Source organism: Ornithorhynchus anatinus, chromosome X1 (genome assembly GCF_004115215.2).
Source record: "Ornithorhynchus anatinus isolate Pmale09 chromosome X1, mOrnAna1.pri.v4, whole genome shotgun sequence".
Lineage (NCBI taxonomy): Eukaryota > Metazoa > Chordata > Mammalia > Monotremata > Ornithorhynchidae > Ornithorhynchus > Ornithorhynchus anatinus.
The window spans coordinates 83,182,880-83,203,710 of record NC_041749.1 but is presented as its reverse complement, the minus strand read 5'-3'; the positions used below and the strand labels follow the sequence as shown (position 1 = coordinate 83,203,710).

The following is a 20,831-nucleotide window of genomic DNA, read 5'->3' as shown; positions in this document are numbered from 1 at the left end:
TACATAAGTGCTTTGGGGCTGGGAGGGGTGGGGGGAGGGAAAAAAGGGATAAATAAAATGAAAGTTATGTACATAAGTGCTTTGGGGCTGGGAGGGGGAAAGAGCAAAGGGATAAATAAAATGACAGTTATGTACATAAGGGCTTTGGGCTCAGGTCAGGGGAAGAGCAAAGGGATAAATAAAATGACAGTTATGTAAATGAGTGCTTGGGGCTCGGAGGGGGGAAAGAGCCAAAGGGATAAATAAAATGACGTTATGTACATAAGGGCTTTGGGGCTCGGGGCAGGGGGAAGAGCAAAGGGATAAATAAAATGACAGTTATGTACATAAGGGCTTTGGGGCTGGGAAGGGGGAAAGAGCAAAGGGATAAATAAATGACAGTTATGTACATGAATGCTTTGGGGCTGGGAGGGGGGAAGAGCAAAGGGAGAGAGCAGCGTGGCTCAGTGGCAAGAGCCCGGGTTTGGGAGCCCGAGGTGGTGGGTTCCAATCCCGGCTCTGCCACTTGCCAGCTGTGTGACTTCGGGCCAGTCACTTCACTTCTCTGGGCCTCAGTTACCTCATCTGGAAAATGGGGATTAAGACCGTGAGCCCCACGTTGGGACAACCGATGACCTCGGATCTACCCCAGCCTTTTAGAACAGTGCTCGACACGCGGTAAAGCGGCTTAACAGATACCATCGTCATCATGATTACTATCAATCAATAAAATGACAGTTATGGACACTGGGGCTGGGGTGGGGGCGAGGGCCAAGGGAGCAAGTGAGGGCGACGCAAAAGGGAGTGGGAGATGAGGAAAGTGGGAAGACACACTAAGATACACCTCCTCAGCCCTACCCCGAGCCCTAAAGCCCTTTCGGTTTCAATCCTCAGGGGAGGCCGGGCTCCCTCGGGAGAAGACCGCTCGCCTTACCGCCTCAGCCGTCGGCTCTGGCTCAGTGGCCCAGGGGCGCCACGGCTCGCGCTCAAAGCTTTGTTCCGTCGCCACGGCAACGCCGGCGCCGCGCGCCTCCGGACGTTTGAGCCAAGCAACGGCTCCACCCAGCGCGGAGCGTCGGGTCACGTGGGGGCGGCGTCGGCAACGCAGCGGATGCCGGGCGCGCGCGAGGCCCGGGCTCTGCGGCCGCCGCTTCTGCAGGTATTGCGCTCCCCCCACCCCCCCCGGCCTTCGATAGTTCTCTTCCGTCGCCCTCGGCGCCCTGGGCCCTGCCGCCGCGGGGTCTCTCCTTCCTCCGCCCTCAGTTGGGGCCTCGCCCCGGTTCTAGCCGCGCCCCTTCAGGGCCTTCCCGCCCCTCCAGGGCCCGCCCCCCACCACCATGACTTTCCCTCGGAAGCCGGCTCCCTTCCCGTCTCCCCTCGGAGCCCCTCTTCCCCTTCCACGCGCCATCCCGACCACCTCCTGTGTGATTCGCCGCCATATCCCCCCCACCCCCTCACCCCGCCCTTTCAGCATCTCACCACCCCTCCTTAACCCCCAGGTATCTTGTGATCCCTCACCTTCTGGGTCGGCTGGGTGAACGACGAGATGATGAGCCCCCCTGTTTCTCAACCCTTTTTTCCCCGGTCGTAAGATCGTTAGAAAAAAGACAAACCCCCAACCCGCAAATAGGTGCGAGGGGAAGGGGTGTGTAAGGCAAATTGGGGGCTGATACCGTGGGTTAGTCGATCGGGGTAGTGAATATTGTTAATTGCGCTCAGCACGCCGTGTTTCCTGGCGGGGTTAAATTATTGAAAGCCCATAATGGCGATAATAATCTGTCTTTGCTCAGCTTTAATAGCTATTACCTCAGTGCCTCCCCGTATTCTCCAGAGGTCGGGAGTGGAAGTTGTGGCCTTCAATTTCCAGATCTGGAAGTTGAGGACTGCGTAAGTTCGGCACCTGGAGAGTTGTCGGGACGTGCTTTAGGACAAAAGTTAGCCAATGTCGGTCAGTCCCGGGAGCTCTTTCCATTAGTCTTTACAGACTATTGGATTTGGCTCGAGACCCTCCTTAAAGGTTGCTTGCTTTTGCTTACGTGCTCTGTTTTGAGGATGGATGACTTTTTAAAACGGTCTCATTTTTTCCAATGAATATAATGGACTTTTTCCATAATGGTAAATGTCGTGGCCGGGAAAGCGTTTGTTCACAAAATGGTAAGGGACTGAAAATGATTTTAGTCAATCGGTCGTTTTTATTAAGCACCTACGATGCGGAAAGCACTGAACTCACAGCGCTTGGAGAGTACAGTACAACAGAGTTGGTAAGACATGTCCCTGCCCACGAGTTTACAGCCTAGAGGGAGGGTAAGAAAAAAAAATGGTCTTGGCCCACAAGAGTTTACAGTCTAGCAAGGGAGAATGCTGAGTTGATAGGGAGGATGAAACTTAAGGCAAGATTCCTGTGGAGGTGGGATTTTAGAAACCTTAATGGTTTTTACATTAAACATTGCTGGGCAATATATCAAAAGCAATTTTCCTTTACGATAGCACATTCTACTCAAGGTGTGTGACATTTACAGATGTCATTTCATCTAGTTCAGCTGTGCAAATTATCAGGGTCTAAAAGAAACTAGTGCTTATAAAAAAAATCAGGGAGCGGCTAAGAAAACTTTTATTAGAGGTAGGAAATACAGACCTTATCACTAGAAATGTATGTTTTCAGGGTATTACTTGTCAGTACCGTGATAGTAGGTTTGAATAGAGATTTTTTTAAAATTGGGGGAGTTGGGGTTTTTTTTGTTTGTTTTTGACCACTGGATGTATTTAAGCCTTCTGGCAAGCCTGAGTTAGCCTTGGGCAAGCCATGTATTTCCCCTTACTTTAGGCCCAGTGCTGGAAGCAAGCTGGAACTGGCCTGATCTCAGCCCCGGTATAAGGAAAAGTCCGTGAATGGATGTTCTGGGGCGATGGAGATTGTGGAGGCAGAAGGGGGTGGCCAAGAAGGGAGGAGGGGGGAGACCCCCAGCATTCTGGTTAGAGTTTTTCTTAGCTTGCATCCCTGTTTAGACCATGTATCTTTTTAGAGCCGTAATTTATTGCTTAGGATAAAAGGGACACTGTAAATTATTGTGTATTTTACAGAATAAACAGCATTTCAGCCACTATTTTGGAGTGTGCTCAAAAGCCACTTAATCTAATCAGAGCCTGACTGACTGGTAGCCAGAAGCAGAGATATGAATGCTTTTCATTTGGCTTATCGCTTGGCTCCCAGCAGTCTAGAGGCCAGTCTGGTTCAGCATGAACTGCATGGGTTTAGATGGGGCCCTGGCCTGGGCTCTAGATCAGCTGTGGTCCATTCTAGGTGCTCAGGACTGGGGTAGTTTTGGGACCTTCCTAGGGTGTTTGGGTCACTTCTACAGAGCATCCCTGGGCTGGAGGGGGCAGCAGATCTAAACCTCCCTGAGAGGTCCTAGAGCTGATCCAGTCTTCTGTAAGTTTTAGACCAAGAAAGACACGGAACTGGTTTGAGCCCTGCTGGATTTGGAATCTTAAATTAGGATCTCCCTTGGGAGAGAAGAGAAGGAATCTGGTGGAATTCTGCTTGCTTCTCTGCTTCCAGGACCCTCTGACACAATCTATTAAAATAGACAATAGTTTAGTGCCGGGGATGAATAATTGCGTTATGTCCAATTATACTTTCAAGCTCCCAGGTCCATTTAGGGCAATTGACATATATAGCATATATAGCGGTTCAGTCACATCTCAAGGAGGAGAGGTAAAGAGTAATACCAAAGGTAACATGCCCTTATTACCTGAATGTATATTTAGTAAATGGTTGCTCTCTTGTTTCTGCTTTTGCATCCAGTTTTAAAGGATTTCAAAAAATTAGCCTGAGCTGTTGGAACTCCAGTAGGAGCTGGAATGTTCCAATTTATGCCACTGTGGCATATACTGGTCAACTCCTGGGCTAAAGGAGTGTTCCACTGCCTGATACACATTAGATGTTCAGACTTCATCACCCAATAGCCCTAGAGTTTGTGTCTCTTCCTGGACAACTTCAGAAGTGTGAAACCAAACTCGGGTTGGGTCCCGGGGGAGGGTGCTTAAGAAATTCCAGCCCAGTCCCAAACTGCAAGCGTTGGGTCTGAGGCCATTTTGAAGAGTTTCATTCTGGGCACCTAGGGATCCCTAGGCCACTGCCACCAGTTGGGTACTGAACCTGAACTTCCCAAGTGGCTTTGGACCAGCATGGCTCCAGAACCAACTCAGGCTCTTAGAGTTGTCGTGCAAGGGTGCCTTGAGGGTTGGCCTCAAGATGACTTGAAGAAGGTCAGGATGATAACAGTCAGGCCCATTATGTGATATTTTAACAGCAGCAAGGTGTTGAGATTTTTTCATGGAGCTGCCAGCTTATCTTAGTGTGCTAAACAATATATTTGATAGTGTGTTCTCATTTCATCTTTGGGTCCACTGACTCGGTGTGGCTTTGGGTACACAACAATGTAATATGTTCTTCCTTCTGATTTGTACCCTCAGATTCACTGTCTCTGGCAAAAGTAGCAGTCCAAAGCTCAGTGTATTTTGAGTTGAAATCAAAAGTGTTTGTTGTATGCTACTGGAAGGGAATGTAAAGTGCATTTGGCTGGGAATAAGGTGGTCTTGAAACATAGTCTGGACACTGACCCTGACTAGCTGTGACTTGAGGCAACTCACTTAACCTCCCCATGGTCTCAGATTCCAGGTGTTGAAAATGAGGATTTTGGAATTTATTCCTTGAAACCTGGATGGATAAATGGTAAATATGAAGTGTTTTACAGTCTTGGAAAAAGGTACCAAAAATCGTTGTTTTATCCCAATTATCAAATTTCCACACAACTACTTTTTCAGGGTGTCCAAGGAGCTGAGCCCAACATCTAGGCCTCCTGAAACCTTATTTTCATTCTTTTGGGTACTGATCAAATACTTTCTTACCCTTCACACTTCCTCCCTTTTACCGTAAGCTTTCCCCCTGCCTGTTATCCACATACATATATTCAAAAATCAAATAGATATTAAAAATAAGAGCTAAATCTGCTGATTGAGTCATAATGTGCCGTTATTTATGCCTGGGGTGAACACTCCTTGATTTTCCGAAAAGATGCTTTGACCCCATTATTCAGAACACTGTGTTAATTTTGTTTGACAGCAGTGTGAGAAGCAGAGAAGCCTAGTGGAAAGAGACCGGGGGTGGGAGTCAGGTCCTGGGGTCTAACCCTGGCTCTGCCACTTGCCTGCTGTGTGACCTTGGGCAAGTCACTAAATTTCTGGCCCTCAGTTTCCTCATCTGTAGGATGGGGAGTCAATACCTGTTCCCTCTCCCTCCCTCTTAAGACTGTGAGCCTCATATGGGACAGGAACTGTGTCCAATCTGCTTATATCGTATCAACCCCTTCACTTAGTACAGTGCTTGGCATATTCATTCATTCAATAGTATTTATTGAGGGCTTACTATGTGCAGAGCACTGTACTAAGCGCTTGGAATGTACAATTCGGCAACAGATAGAGACAATCCCTGCCCAGTGACGGGCTCACCGTCTAATCGGGGGAGACAGATGGCAGAGCAAAACAGAAGGAAACAAAAACAAGAATATTGATAGTGCTTAACAAATACCACAATTATCGTTAACCCCTCTGACCTTTCTCTCTCCTTTCCATGCCTTGCCATTATCTATGAGGTCCTGCTTCAGTTTTATGGTGCCTTTTCCCCTGCTCTCACTAATAGTCCCTTCATCTTGTCCTTGCTTTATACAGTTGCTGTGCCGAGAGTTCTTTCCGTGTGAGCGATAAGGGCCAGATGATATCTGGAGTATCTGTTCCTAGATGCTTGGAAGATTCATAACTATAGAGCTTGAAGGGACTGTTTTACTGGAAGGCAAGGGAGCAAAACTAATGGCTTTGTCCCCACAGCTATTTGGGCCGGGTGGGTAGCCAGAGCTAGCTAGCCCCTTCAGTGCCCTAGAGCTGGGAAGGGGTGAGAAGTGGAGCCAGGATGTATGCCTCACTTCTTATCCCAGGCTCAGCTCCTGCGTGGTTCCCATTAACTTCTCGGGGCTCTGGGGTTGAGCCGGAGGCGCTCTCGACCCCAGCCCTGGAGCCCAGTGGGGACAGACCTGGTGGCTCATCCCTAACTGATAGACTCCCTGGGGAAAGTGCTGGTAACGAGGTGGGTGTTGGGACTCTGGCCTCGGTGGCGGGGTCAGTCGGCACCACCCTTTGTGCCACTTCCCAGCCTGGAGCCACTGGAGTTGGTGCCGCGTGGCTGGCGATGGCAGCCGAGGCGGCGGAGGAAGAGAAGGCGGAGCAGTGGAGGGTAAGTACCCTCTTCCCTTCCTCTTCCCTCCCCACCTCCTCTTTCCCCTCATCTTTCCTTTTTTTCCTCCCTTTCCTTTTTGCTTTCCCACGTCTCTCTTCCGTCCTCCTCTTCCTTCCAACCTTCCCCCTCAAAACCCCATCCCTTCAACTCTCCCGCTCAAGTTCATCCAAGGTACGGGTGTCTAAAGTTTCTCTTCTTCCTTCCCCTGCCCACTTCAGCCTCCATTTCTTTGGTCCTTGCAGGGGTTAAGTTCCCTCCCCTCCCCCCCACCTTTTGCTTTTCCTTCTATGAGCCTACAGATTAGATCCTTTTCCTAAGGATCTTCAGGCCTAAGTAGCTGTAGGCCTGGGGAGGCAGGAGTGAGAATTCTCTCTTTTTTTTTCCCCATCCCCAGGGGCAGGACCAAACTCCATTGGAGCAACCTTCCCCAAATCTTTAGGGGAAGGCTTCCGACTACAGAGTGGTTCCCCTGCCCCTTTTATCCTGGACATCCTCAGTGGAAGTTGGGGGTAAAACTGAGAGCAGCCCCCATTCCTATTCTTGCTTCGTACCGTTCTCACCCTTAACTATTGATTTCAATTTGAATCTGTGTAATGTAGTGCTAGCTTGAGGAGTTTGGGGAAACACCTGGCTGTGTACATCTCTTTTTACCCTGCAGTACTAGGTGTACTCTCTTTCTGTCCACTTATTGCTCATTTTTCCTTTCCTTCTCCTCCATCATTGCCATTCAACCTAGATCATTTTTCTCTTTGCTCTCCCCCCATTTCATAAGTTCTAGTCTTTTCTATTCATAGTCTCCTAACTTTTCTAGATGTATGTATTCTCTAGTAGCTGTAGTTCCTATTTCAGAACTGAGAAATGTAACAGAAGAATCAGTAGCTTGTTGTTAGGGACACTATTGTATTTAGTGGGCACAGCATAGGTGACTGCTTCCTGTGGCTTTGCCCAAATGTTCCAAAGAAGTTGTCTGTTATCTCTGCCTCACAATTTCAAGAATGATCAATTGTTGGTTCCCCATGGTGCTTACTGCAAGGTGCCTAAAAAACATGAACTTATGCCTTCAATTACCTTTATTAGGCACAAAAGGAGGGTAATACCAAATAGCTGTACCCCCAAATACTAAAAGGGAAACCAAAGAAACTTGCCCACAGTTCACAAAATGAATTAGTGGCAGAGCTTGGGAAGGAAGCTACCCTACTTAAAAATCACCTCCTCCAAGAGGCGTTCCCAGACTGAGCTCCTCTTCCCCCTCTACTCCCTCTGCCATCCCCCCTTTACCTCTCCGCAGCTAAAGCCTCATTTTCCCCTTTTCCCTCTGCTCCTCCACCTCTCCCTTCCCATCCCCACAGCACTGTACTCGTCCGCTCAACTGTATATATTTTCGTTACCCTATTTATTTTGTTAATGAATTGTACATCGCCTCGATTCTATTTAGTTGCCATTGTTTTTACGAGATGTTCTTCCCCTTGATGCTGTTTATTGCCATTGTTCTTGTCTGTCCGTCTCCCCCGATTAGACTGTAAGCCCTTCAAACGGCAGGGACTGTCTCTATCTGTTGCCGACTTGTTCATCCCAAGCGCTTAGTACAGTGCTCTGCACATAGTAAGCGCTCAATAAATACTATTGAATGAATGAATGAAAGGAAGTAGGGACTTCTGATTCGCTGGCAGTTATTCGAGATATTAATTTGCCTCAGGACTTAAATTGGGTGGGATTTCGATGGCCAGTGATCGGATTCTGTACTTTTAAAGAGGACATTAGTGAAAGTCAAGAACCTTTCTCTCTGTACACCTGTAGAGAAGAGGCTGGGGGACATCAGAGTCAACCGGAAGTGAGGGAGAGACTTCGCTGTATGTGCACGTTGGCTAGGGTGATCAGTGGCATTCAGTCCTCTTTCAAACTCTAGGTTGGATGAATCTGTTCTTGGCTATAATTCATCATTTGTGAAAACACTTTAGCCTTTTTGTATGTACTGAATCTTTTCAACATGATTGGAGTTTGACAAGTTAATGAGCTTTCTTCTCTTGAAATTCTAGATTTTTTTTTAAAGGTACACTTGAAATATTTACCACACTCCAGAAACGTGAAACCTACAAGGACTGTCTGGAGAGTGAGCCACAGTGTGAAACACTCCAGATCCCTTAAGAAGATAGAGACACCTAGGGGCCCACAATGTTTAAGAGTATAAGAGCATAAGAAATGCCACTCCTGGATCAGACCAATAGTCCGTCCGTCCGTCCCAGTAATCTGTCTCCAACAACCTGACTCAGTGAAGATTCCAGCACTTTGCATGTGAGTGTCTTACGCAACAATGGTTTATAAATTGGATGAACGCATAGTAGTGTCTGCTCCTGAAGTGGGTGAACAGAAACTGCATGGCTACTCAAACCGACTACCTCACAATGTATGCTGTTGGTCACGGGGGACCGGGCAAGAGTGGGTGAATGGCTCAGTGCAACCCATCACCGCTCTCGGAAAAACTTACTCCAACGCGTGTCCTCTTGGTGGGGGGATGTCCCGTATGCTACCCTCAACAAAAGTCCTTCACAAGTAGGCAGTACAGGTCCTTGGTTGTTCTCTGAAGAAGCAGCACAATTTAAGAATGCATTGCTCTCTTTGAATGGGGAAGGAGGCTAGAAAACGTGTCCCTAAAAATTGCTTGCCTCACCCTATCCAAACTGGGTAAATCACCACTGAAGAGCTTTATACTTACGCTGAAAATACAGACAAGATTTAGCGCTAAGAAAATGACCATCGTTTCACAGATTTCAAGACCCTACATAATTAGAACTGTCGCTCCCCAGAAAGAACTACAGAACCAATGCACTCGTGGCACATAAACTGGCCACTAGACTACCTGATGATGGCCCACTTACAGAGAGCGGTCTCGGATAGATCTTCGTATAGAAAAGATTTCCTTTTTCAGAAGAGTGGCTGTCGGGGGCACTTTCAGACAGTCACAGGAATCAGGCCTTCCAAATCTGCCCAGAGGCATAAGGGTCTGATGATGTTATCTAAGCACTAAAGGAATGTCATAATTCTGTCTTCTCCTGACACAATCGCTTTGGCTGTGGGTCACTGAGGAGATTCAGCCATCATCATCCTCTTTAAGAAGAAAGGTGAAAAATTATACCGTGGCAACTCTCGAGGCAGCCCATTATTTTCCATTGGCGGCAAGAACCGCACCGGGGGACTTCTGGAGCGGCTACTGAAAAATCGGATTATCTACCCATTCCCAGAATTACAGTGCAGCTTCAGACCTCAGGATGGTCCAGCAGATTTGGTCTTTGCAGCACATCAGACAGAGGTACAGAGAGCAGCGCCAAGACCTCTAGACAATTTTCATAGACCTCACCAAAGCATCAGTAAATCGGGGCTCTGGCAAAAGCTTAGTAAATCTGGTTGCCCGGAAAATTTCATCAAGATTTGGAGACTGAATCGTGAGACAGTATGAGTGACGGCGGCAGAAGTGGATGTCCCTTATCTGAGCAGTTTCCCAGCACCCGTGTAGTAGGCCCAGTTCTGTTCAATGCATTCTATGTATCCACACTGGAGGATATAATAAGCTGGTGGTAGACTATTTCTAAGATCTGTCTCTAGAATTTTTAACAATATCCCTAGCCAGTTGCGAAACTCTCTCAACAACCGGCTAGGGATATCGTTAAAAATCCTAGAGACAGACATTTGAGCTGTATGCGGTTAACCATATTCTAGAGGCACATAGACAAGAATAATGGCAGATTTCTCAGTGACCCTTACAGGTCCCTAGAGCAGATTTCCAAGATGAGGTGGGTTAGCAATTTTTCAGGAAAAAAAAAGGGCCCCACAACTTTAAAAAATTAATATGAAGTACACCCCTTTCAGCCAGAATTATGGGTTTTCACTCTGTGTTGTGGCTAGAATTCGGCTAGGGAACTAGGGAAAGTTCACCCAGCAGTGGGATCCTGTTTGAATATAGGATGTCAGGGTTTGGGAAAAATGACTCGGGTGTACAGTATGGTGATAGACCGTGTGAATATTACAATACAGGCCTCTCCATTGTGGGGTTTGGTGAACTCAACCCTAGTGTTTTAGAACTGGCTGTACTTGTAAATATTTTTTTTTTCAAGTGTGTGTTGTTCAATCTATTTGAACATTGCAGCCCGGATAGGGTGCAAAGTGAACTCGCCTTAGTGGTGCCGTTACATAAATGAGACCACTTTTTTTTTTTTAAATAAACTAAGGCGTGATGACAAGCTTTGGGTTTTAGGTGACACAATTACATGCAGATGATTATGAATTCCTTCACAGAGTCAGCCTGATGCTAAGGACTGATGATTAGTCTGAAGAAATGCAAGGTAGCTTAGCCTGCAGCGTGGAAGCCCTAATAGTATTAATAGTAGGGTTGTCCTTCAGTTTGAAGAAAACGCTGCTGGTGGTGAGACTGTTTTGCCCTACCACGACCATGTTGCCTTGGCAACGTGGAACCAAATTGTCATCACACTGTCATTACCTATGTAGTCCACTGTCCAACAGTACAGTGATAGATAAGGAAACAAAATATTGTATCAATGAGTCCAGTATATCCTGTGGGAGATTGTCAGACCGTAATGTCAAAGCATTAGCAAGATTGAGACTAAGCTGAAGATCTATGGAGCTGTAGTGCTCTCTGAAACCTGTACCCATCACAAACACCATAGCCATCCAACTCCTTGAACAGTTTGATCACTGTTGCTTATTGTCCATTCTTAACATAAAGTGGGATGAATGGTCCTGGAATGAAACACATCTAATAGCGCTGAAGCGATGCTCAACTCAAAACCGCTTCACTAGATGGGCGGGCAAGGAGAATGGATACCCTTAGGATATCAAAACAACTGACTGCTGTGTAGTGAACTGAAATGGTGTACCTGAAAGCAAGAGGAGGTGGAGGAAACTTTGAGAGTGGAGTAAAGTGTAGTCTCAGTCAGTATGGCCTCACACCTGGAAGCCGAGTGACAGCTTCAGCCGACAGGCCAGCATGGCACATTGCAGTGAAGAAATCGGCGGAAGCTCTTTTTGAGCAGAATCTTTGAGAGACCCGTGAAATAGAAGAGAAAACAACACCAAGATCTGCAAGCAGCAAAAGCGACAGCACACCAAAAGATGATTTTGGTGTGTGCAAGGTGTGAATGGACCTGTCAGTCTCAAATGGTCCTCTTCAGGCACATGCACCCACCCATAGGTAAACTTCACCATCAGGGGAGTCGTCTTTGAACAGCGGGATGCTTGGAGGAACCAAGTGATGGTTGCTCTCCTTGACATCCATCATAATGGATAGGTATGTACCATTTATCATCCCTAAATTTGTTTTCCCTCTACAGTCCTAACTTGCCCTCTAGTAACCAACCCATTAAAATGGACCTCTTGTCCAGAAATTTATCCAGACCTCTCTTGAACTTGCTGATGTTTTTGACCTGCACAACTTTCTGTGGTAACAAATTTCATTTGCTTACCGCCTGTTCTGTGCAGTATTTCTTTGTTCCTTTTGGACTGCCACCCTCAAACTTATATGAAGGTCCTCTTGTCTTTTCCACCTCCGTCCCATTGCGTTACACCCCGTAAGTGGAATCCTCCTCCCCCGTCCCCACAATTTGCCGAAGCAAACCAACTTCATATTCCTCCACTGGAAAACCTCCTCTAGGAGGCATTCCTTGACTAGTTACTACCTTTCTGATGGGGTCATCCCGTTAGTCACCCATAGCACTTCTGTGGATATTGATTTATTTATGCACGTATTCATTTTTGCGTATTTTCATTGTTACTAGTTGTATCCTTGTGCCCTTTTATTCCCATTGTATAGATACCATCCAAGTTGGTCCGCTTATCCCATTAGATTGTAAGCTCAAGGGCAGAAACTTTGGGTGTATGCTCCCAAGCCCCTAGTACTGTGTTCTGCACGCTGATGCGTCTACTGCTGATGATGGAAACATTTCCATTCTCCTGGTTATCTTGGTTGCCCTTCTCTGTATCTCTTTCAGCTCTGTTTTGTCCTTGCTAAGATATAATGGCCAGAACTCTTTGCAGTATTTGAGATGTGGGAATACCATGTTTTTTTATACTGAGCAGCAGAACTGCACTTTTGTTGTGTTTTCTGTCCCCTTCCCGATTTGATGGTGCCCAGTATTCAGCTGGCCTTTTTGGCCACTGCCCCACTTTGGACCGGTAATTTCAAGGAGCAGTCAACAGTGACTCTGAAGATCTCTTTCCTGAGTCATGACCGTGGCTCGGAGCCCATCATCGTGTAACTGCAGTTGGATTTTTTGTTTCCACCAGGTGCATTTACATTGCCACGTGCTCCTGGTGAAGCTCATCTGCCATGGTTTTGTTCCTCACATTCAGCTTTATGATGTCTTCCTGAGGGTTACCCTCATCTGTGGGGCATTTCACTGCCGCCGAGCTTGGTGACTCCTGCAGACTTGGAGATTTTGTCCCACACTCTTTTCTACATGTTTTTTACGAAGATGTGAAATCAAACCAGTTTTAGCCCTGATCCCCGGGGGGACTACACCATTTCCACTTCTCCTTTCTAAGTGGCCCTTAACAGGCACTACCCTTTATTTCCTATCTTTCAGCCAGTTGGCTGTTCACGACAACAGTCCCACCAAATCCGTGTCACTTAGTTTTTTGAAAAAGTCTTTAGTGTGGAACTGTCAAAGGATCTTTTTCAAATCTAAATGTGTTATGTCCACTGATTTCCCCCGCCCATGTGCTTGCTGACTCATTTAGAGAATTCCGTTAGATGGAGGCCCGATTTCCTTTTCAGAAACCCTGTCGCCTGTCCCTTAGAATCCTATTTTTCTCACTGCTCTCTGATCCTAAACCTAATGATCAATTTTAACCATTTTCTAGGTATAAAAGTGAGAATCACCAATCTCTCCTTCCCAGAATCCCCGGTGGTGCGGGCGTGTTTGCGTGCGTGCCTTCCTGGGCCTTTCCCAGCCCAAGTGTGCCTGTCTGTCACCCGGGCAAGTTGTGGGTCTCTTTCTAGTTCTGTTCCAGCAGGAAAAGAGAGGGTCGGGGAAGGGTTTCCTTATAGAGCTGAGGAGGGGCACGTGCTCCTTTCCCAGTGGGCTCTGTGATCGTGATGCTGCCACTTCCAGGTTCTCCTCTGGGATTCCATTCTGCCCTCTTAGGCCCCCCCCCCCCACTGTTGCTTGATCAGAGGTGAGGATAATCAGAGGGGAATGGCAGGGGCCATTGGATGGTGATGCACTACACCAGAGTGGTGACAGTTATCCCAGAAGTGAGGGTTGATGTGGCAGAAATGGTGTGGGTCCAAACTGCAGCCAGAGGCTTCAGTGCCAGCCAGGATAACTTGATGTGCTTCTCTCCTGCACATTGTACTGGGGGTTACCAGTGGTTAGTAGAGTCTGTAGTATTTGTCATGTAGTAACAAGCAGGCATAGTTTTAATGTTGATTCCAAGCAAAAGGAAACGGATTGTGGAAAACTGTGAGATCTAGGGGGGTTGAGAATTCCTGCTAAGCAAGTTTTAGTGCATTTTCATTAATCTGTGACTGTGTTCTTTGTGGCAGAGTTTGAGTGCGCTCTCCTTGGCAGAGTTTGAGAGTTTCATCAACTGCCAGTGTGCTTTTTCTCTGAGCTTCTCCCCTGCCCAAAGTCACCTTCCCCATCACCCTGACAGATCCTGTGACAGATCTCACAGTTTTCCATAATTTGATTCCTTTTGCTTGGAATCAGCATTAAAACTATGCATGCTTGTTACTACATGGCAAATACTACACACTCTGCTAAGCGTCGGCAACTCCCAGTACAGTGCGCGGGAGAGGAGCACATCAAGTTATCCTGGCTGGCACTGAAGCCTCTGGCTGCAGTTTGGGCACATGCCGGGTCCCACACCATTTCTGGAACTACTTGCCCGGCTCACATCTCATATTTCCTGACTTTTAAAAATGTTCCGCACTGCTGCTCACCTCCTTGAACATAATCAGAGAGATGACTGCATGTGGAAATGATGATTTCGATCACAGCTTAATTAGCATTCCTATGTGAACTTGACACCAAAATGCTTTAATGACTCTGAATATGTTTGTGTGCCTAGTGTCCTTTTTTTTTTTTTTGAAATTTCCTATCTTGAAATTTGGCGCTTTGCCTGAAGCAAGGGCTCAGAAATGCCACTGATGATAATACATTGATCTATTCACTCCGTTGAAGTGTGAATTCTTCAAGTGAACATTGCAGTTTAGGATTTATTATTATAAGTGATGTTGTGAGAGTTTAGAACAGGAAGTGAAGATTATTAGCTTTTGCAATTAAAACTCAATTTAAGGAGGCTAGATTGCATTTCAGAACTGTCAATAGGATAAATAACTATTGAAGGTGAAAAGAACTTGTATTTTACATTCAAAATAAGGCACCTTTAAGAACGCAGTTGGTCATTTTTACAAGGGTGTAACTTTGCAAGAGAAGTGTCATTTAGAAAGTGACTTTCAGGATCCAAACGTGCACAGTACAAACCCAGCACATCAGATCGTAGGCTTGTTTGGGCAGGGAATATGACTTCTGCTGGCTTTGTACTTTCCCAAGGGCGTAGTAAAGTGCCTCACAGTCAGTAGATTCTCCTTAAATACTTTTACTTCTATTTCTGTTTCTACTAACCCTAAGCACCGACCCAATGGTGATTGAGCCAGGCAGTCAGGACTAATGTTTAAGGCCACCTTTCACGTGTCTTCAAGCTTGCCCTAGGAATCAGCATCTCCTTACCTTTCAACTTTTCCTCACCTCACTGCCATCCTGCTGAAAATCTCAGAGCAGAGCCAGAGACCAGGTGGGTTGTCAGGGAGACAGCAGCTACCGTCAGGTGGCCACCTGAGACCTGAGGGAGGTGTGCTCGAGGACTTTGTGCCTTGGGAATATCCTGCTTGCGATGCTCCACTTCATGCTTTTGTCTCATAATGTGATGAGTTGAAACAGAAGGCCTACAGATGATGCCTCAATAAGACCAGTGCCATAGAAGTCAGGGAAAAAGCATCAATGCTAGTTGTTGAGCCCCTATTTTTTATGTTTTAAAGCCTTGAGGTAATTTAGGAAAGAAGGAAAATTGCTTATATTGTATATATTATTTTTTTTGTGCCAGCCTTCCTGGCCAGATTGTAAATACTTTGTGAGCCGGGATTTTCGTTAAATTGAATTCCCTCTAATCCATTTTAATCATTTACTTCTCTGGGGGGAAAACATTTAGTGTCTCCAAATATTTGGGAGACCTAAATGGACCTCACAGATTTCATATACTCTGAAGGCACCATTACTGGACAGATGCAAAAGGGTAAAAGTTTGTATTTTTTCAGGCAGGTATATTTGTTTTTCTGTTCTGTAGCACATATGAAATCTGCTAAGAAATGTACTTTCTTTAACACCTAACTTTTTTATTTTCTTTTTTTTTTGCTTTCTAGGTTGCTATTGGCCATGGCTGCCGTTGATAGTTTCTACTTCTTGTACAGGGAAATTGCCCGGTCTTGCAATTGCTATTTGGAGGCTCTAGCTTTGGTTGGAGCATGGTACACGGCCAGAAAAAGCATCACCATTATTCATGATTTTTACAGCTTGATCAGGTTGCATTTCATTCCTAGACTGGTCAGCAAGGCCGATCTCATCAAGCAATATGGAAGATGGGCAGTAGTAAGCGGTAAGAACCTGAAATGTCAGCACGGTACTGCAGAACCCAAATGGCATTTGCTGCTCAGTATTTCTTGTTTTAGGAAGTGGTAATATTTCCTTTTGGAGGCCTTTGATTTTACTGTTTGATCCTTTCACAGTACATAACTCTAGTCTATCAGAGGACCTTGTTTGAATTCCTTAAAATAGTTAATAGTCACAAAATGAAATGCACTTGTTGGAGTTTGGCAATGTCACCTTCAGTGTGTCTCTTTAATGTATCGTTGTTAGGAAAGAGCCCTCCTACCCACTGAAACCGGGTATGGCACTGATATTTTGTGAAGATATTCCAAGGTAGAATTATTAAGTTTCCCCAAAATTCCCCTTATGTGACAACAGCCATCCCATCCCCCAAATGACAAAAAAACTTCAGTCTTTTTATGGCCTCCAGCCTCCAGCACACAACCAAAGCCCAATTTTCCCCTTCTCCCCCACCCCCTGCCACCACCTGACCAGAAAAAGCTTTTATCCTTTCCCTCACTCACTCCCCTGTGCCACTGCGTACCTCTTTTCACGAGTACTTTGAGTGTGAATCTATGAGAAGGTGAGTGAGAGGAAGACTCAGGGAAAGACACCTCTTTAGCCAATGACACTACGAGAATAGATAGGAAACCCTGCAAAGATTGGTAATTTTAAGGTATGCTGCCTTTCATCCAAGGATTTTAAAGCAAATCATCATAAGTTCTTTATCAAATGATTAGTACAACATCTTTGTGAACTAAATAGCATACGTATGTTTTGTGGGTTTTTTTTTTAATTTCCCCAAGTGGTAGCTTTTAAACTCAGGGAGATTAATTTACTAGCTCCTTGGCAGGGAACCTGTCTACCAAATCTGTAAAATTGTACTCTCCCAAGTGCTTTAGAATAGTGTTCTGCACACAGTGAATGCTTAATAAATACAATTGTTAGGTTGTTTCCTAGAGTCGCCCAGTAAGTGTCTGTTTTGATACAGCAGTGTAATCAAGCTTGGATTCCCATTTTGCATTTTAACTAACTTCTAATGCTATTGGAGATCAGTTTATTGAAGAAGGGGTTAATTTTTTAACTGACACATGGAAATGTCACTTCAAAGTAAAAATGACCAATGTAAAAAGCCAAACCAATCATATCTCTTGAGTGCTTACTGTGTGCAGGGTACTGCATTAAGCATTTTGGGGAGTCCAATCTAACAGAGTTGGTAGACACATTCTCTGCCCACAATGAGCTCACAGTCTAGAGGATAAACGAGGATCCTTACAGTGTTTGTTGCAACTCCTTTCCCGTTCTTTTTCCTACTCTAGGTGCCACAGATGGTATTGGAAAAGCTTATGCTGAGGAGTTAGCAAGCCATGGTCTTAATATTATCCTAATCAGCCGGAACAAAGAGAAGTTGGAAAAGGTCGCTGAAAATATAACTGAGGTCTATAAAGTGGAAACCGATATCATTGTTGCCGACTTCAGCAACGGTCGTGAGATTTACTCACCCATTAGAGAAGCACTGAGAGACAAAGATATTGGAATCTTGGTGAATAATGTAGGAGTATTTTACCCCTATCCACAGTATTTTACCCAAGTGCCTGAGGACAAACTGTGGGATATTATTAATGTAAATATCGCTGCAGCGAATTTTATGATTCATATAGTATTGCCAGGAATGGTAGATAGGAAGAAAGGTGCAATTGTGAATATCTCTTCTGGTTCTTGCTGCAAACCGACTCCACAGATGACTGCATACTCGGCGTCTAAGGTAATGCAAAATACAGTGTCGATAGTGTCCCCTTTAAAAAGAACATGTGGCTAATATTCTTGGTTAAACAATAACAGTGCAGAAGTTGGAAACCTAAGTTTGGTTTTTCTGTTTCTTTTGGCATATACTTTAATAGGCTTATTTGGACCACTTCAGCAGAGCACTACAGTATGAATACGCTTCCAAAGGAATCTTTGTCCAAAGTCTAATCCCATTCTATGTAGCTACTAATATGAACACGTTTAGTGGCTTTCTGCATAGCAACCCGTGGTTGGTGCCTTCACCTAAAGTTTATGCCCAGCATGCAGTTTCAACTCTTGGAATCTCCAAAAGGACTACGGGATACTGGTCCCATTCCATTCAGGTAACAAAAACGAACTCAGCGTTCTTATGTAGGTTTCTTGCACTTTTCCAAGTGCTGCGTAAGGTTGAAGGCTTAGTTAAAGTCTAGAGAGGAATTTGTAATGCCATCTTGCAGACTGACTCCCTCCAATGATTTGGCTAAAGCACTGAATCTGGTGTAGTAATACTTATGCAGGATGAATGTGAAGGCTCAGTTCAGTGCTCTCCACACAGGAGGTGCTTGAGACTGGAGTGGGAGGGGAAAACCAGGGGGGATAGTGTTTGGGCAACGCTTAGTACAGTACATAGTAAGCACTTAAATACCATAATTTGTAATTATTACTACTATTATAGGGCAGAAAAGTCATTGGGAACAGAAAGGAGAGGGATGTACAATGCAATTTTTAATTACTGGCAGTACTTGGTCAGTGTGTTGGGGCTGGTTCTGGAATGGCTCCTAAGTAATTGCCTGGAAGTCTATAAGCAAATGCATTCCATTTTCAAGTAACATCACTGTGTCGTAGCCTGGGATAGACCTTTCGGTGGTGGAATCTCCCACTGGAAACAATGGACCAGGTTTAGGACTGCGAACCTGCGCAAGGGAATTGCTTAAGGGACTAGTGGTTGGTGCAGAAGCAGCGTGGCTCAGTGGAAAGAGCCCGGGCTGGGGAGTCAGAGGTCGTGGGTTCAAATCCCGGCTCTGCCGCTTGTCAGCTGTGTGACTTTGGGCAAGTCACTTCTCAGTGCCTCAGTTACCTCATCTGTAAACTGGGCATTAAGACTGTGAACACCACGTGGGACAACCTGATCACCTTGTATCCTCCCCAGCGCTTAGAACAGTGCTTTGCACATAGTAAGCGCCTAACAAATGCCATCATTATTATTATTCACAGGCTCTACCCCTGCCAGTCGTGAACCAGCTGGGGCCAGCATGGAATATTTTTTTTAATGTTATTTGTTAAGTGCTTACTATGTGCCGGGCACTGCATTAACCACTGGGGTAGGTAGAAGTTACTCCGGTTGATCACAGTCCATGTCCCACATTTTACAGATGAGGTGACTGAGGCACAGAGCAGTCAAGCGACCTGCCCAAGGTCACACAGCAGACAAGTGGCAGAGCCAGGATTAGAACCCAGGTCCTTCTGACTTCCAGGCCCATGCTGAATCCTCACTGCTTCTCTGCCTTTCACATAGAAAATCCATATATTGCCTAAGTAAATGCTACATAGGGCTGATTCTGTGCCGTAGACCAGCAGGCAGTTTTCGGGGTAGCCTCCTACCTGTGTTACCTGTGTTAGCTGTTTTCAGGATCCCTGCTGAGTCCAGGAACCACACGGAAATGTCCTAGGTAGTTCTTCAGTTAGAAACTTCGATACTTATGGCCTGTCACCAGGAGGCATTCCCTTACCTCTAGCTGCTTCACTCCCCACCCCCCCTCCCCGTGGCGAGGTGTGGTTTGGCTTATATATTGACATTTTGCTGAGTAGAAAATACGTTGTGCTTCCAAAACTAAAGTGGTATATATATAAAGAGCTCCATCTCTTTTAATATTGACAGTAACTTCTTCCTTCCATTTTTAGTTTATTTTTGCACAGTACATGCCAGAATGGCTCTGGGTGTGGGGAGCAAATATTCTCAACAGTTCACTGCGTCAGGAGGCCCTTTCCCACAGATTGTGAATCGTGAATATCATCTAGGAAGTTGCCAATTCAGCTACTGCAGCCTACAGTATTTAGAGCTTTGGAAGAACTTCATTTGCATTTTGTTGTACAGTCATTTTAATTCATCCCCCAGCATGTTGTTTAATCAATTATTGGGGAAACTAGGTACTTTTAAAGAATGTTGACAATATCTAAAGTTGACTCAGGTCTACAGTTTATCACCGGAGGAAATGCTGATTATTTGGGGGATATGACCCAGGAAATCCAGCCTGTAATAATTCTTTCTTTTCTGTAAAATATTAAAGCAGTTGAATGGGTTTCTATTTTGTGCTGTGAACGAAGACAGTACATTTCAGTTTGATTGTATACTTTAGTGAAGTAAGCTAAAGGTCCCATCTTTGTATTCTAGGTGTTTGTTTCTTTTAAGATAAATCACGTGTTTTCCTTTGAGTAATCTGGGGTTTCAGAAACAGCTGGAAAAGCTGTTAGAATGTATTTTAAAAATTGTTTTATGGCTTCTGTTGTAGGAATCCCTTCAGATGACAATGTTTGGTTTTTCCTTATGTTTACAGGGTTGTATTTAAATGTTAAGATGCATATTTCATTAAGAAGTTGGGAGATATATCCGAAGCATTGTTTATTAGTAAATCCATTTAAAAAGATAACTCTAAAGTAATTTAAGATGAAGCTTTATTAAATGTTAAAGATGTTTAAATTCTGTTCACTGATGACAATCCCGTTTAATTTTGTATAGCTAGCATTACCCTTAGACTTTTAACGTTATCATCTATCTGTTCTGTACGGTATTATTACTATGTAGTTAACACTCATTTCTAGAGTTAAAGAGGTATTCTAAGGAGTGCGTCTCTTTTACCCGATTCTTCTGTTACTTGTAATTTCAACTTGCAGCCGATTTTTACAACTGAAGTTGAGCCTTATTGTAATTTGTCAGTTTTCTATGTAGTAGCTTATTCTAGTAGCATTTGGTTCTGGCATAAACACAATTATTTAGTGAGCTAAAAATATGGAATCACTGTGTCAATGTATTGTCTGAAATAAACATTTAGAAGCATACTCTGAGTTTGTGTGATTAATGCATTCCGAGAGTAAATGGAGCGAAAACGGTGATTCAGTAC

At 45.0% G+C, this 20,831-nt stretch overlaps 1 protein-coding gene across 5 annotated transcripts; it reads left to right on the top strand.

Moving 5' to 3' along the window:
• The first annotated feature begins 1,065 nt into the window (after positions 1 to 1,065).
• Positions 1,066 to 20,769, top strand: HSDL1 (hydroxysteroid dehydrogenase like 1). Of its 5 annotated transcripts, none has more exons than XM_029051344.2 (6): positions 5,552 to 6,268; positions 8,308 to 8,563; positions 15,753 to 15,937; positions 17,247 to 17,692; positions 17,829 to 18,056; positions 19,615 to 20,769. In XM_029051344.2, coding segments are annotated over exons 2-6 (960 nt in total). In that variant the 5' UTR covers positions 5,552 to 6,268; positions 8,308 to 8,561; the 3' UTR covers positions 19,714 to 20,769. The 5 variants fall into 5 exon arrangements, with proteins under 5 accessions (XP_007653904.2, XP_028907177.1, XP_016080806.1 ...); XM_016225320.3 differs by having other exon boundaries at positions 15,705 to 15,937; XM_029051343.2 differs by having other exon boundaries at positions 8,308 to 11,570.
• The last annotated feature ends 62 nt before the right edge of the window (positions 20,770 to 20,831 follow it).

Excerpts from the sequence above, each read along its gene's own strand:
- HSDL1 (XM_016225318.3), top strand. Across the intron at positions 15,938-17,246 it reads AAGATGGGCAGTAGTAAGCG|GTGCCACAGATGGTATTGGA; the intron begins GTAAGAACCTGA and ends TTCCTACTCTAG. Across the intron at positions 17,693-17,828 it reads CTGCATACTCGGCGTCTAAG|GCTTATTTGGACCACTTCAG; the intron begins GTAATGCAAAAT and ends ATACTTTAATAG.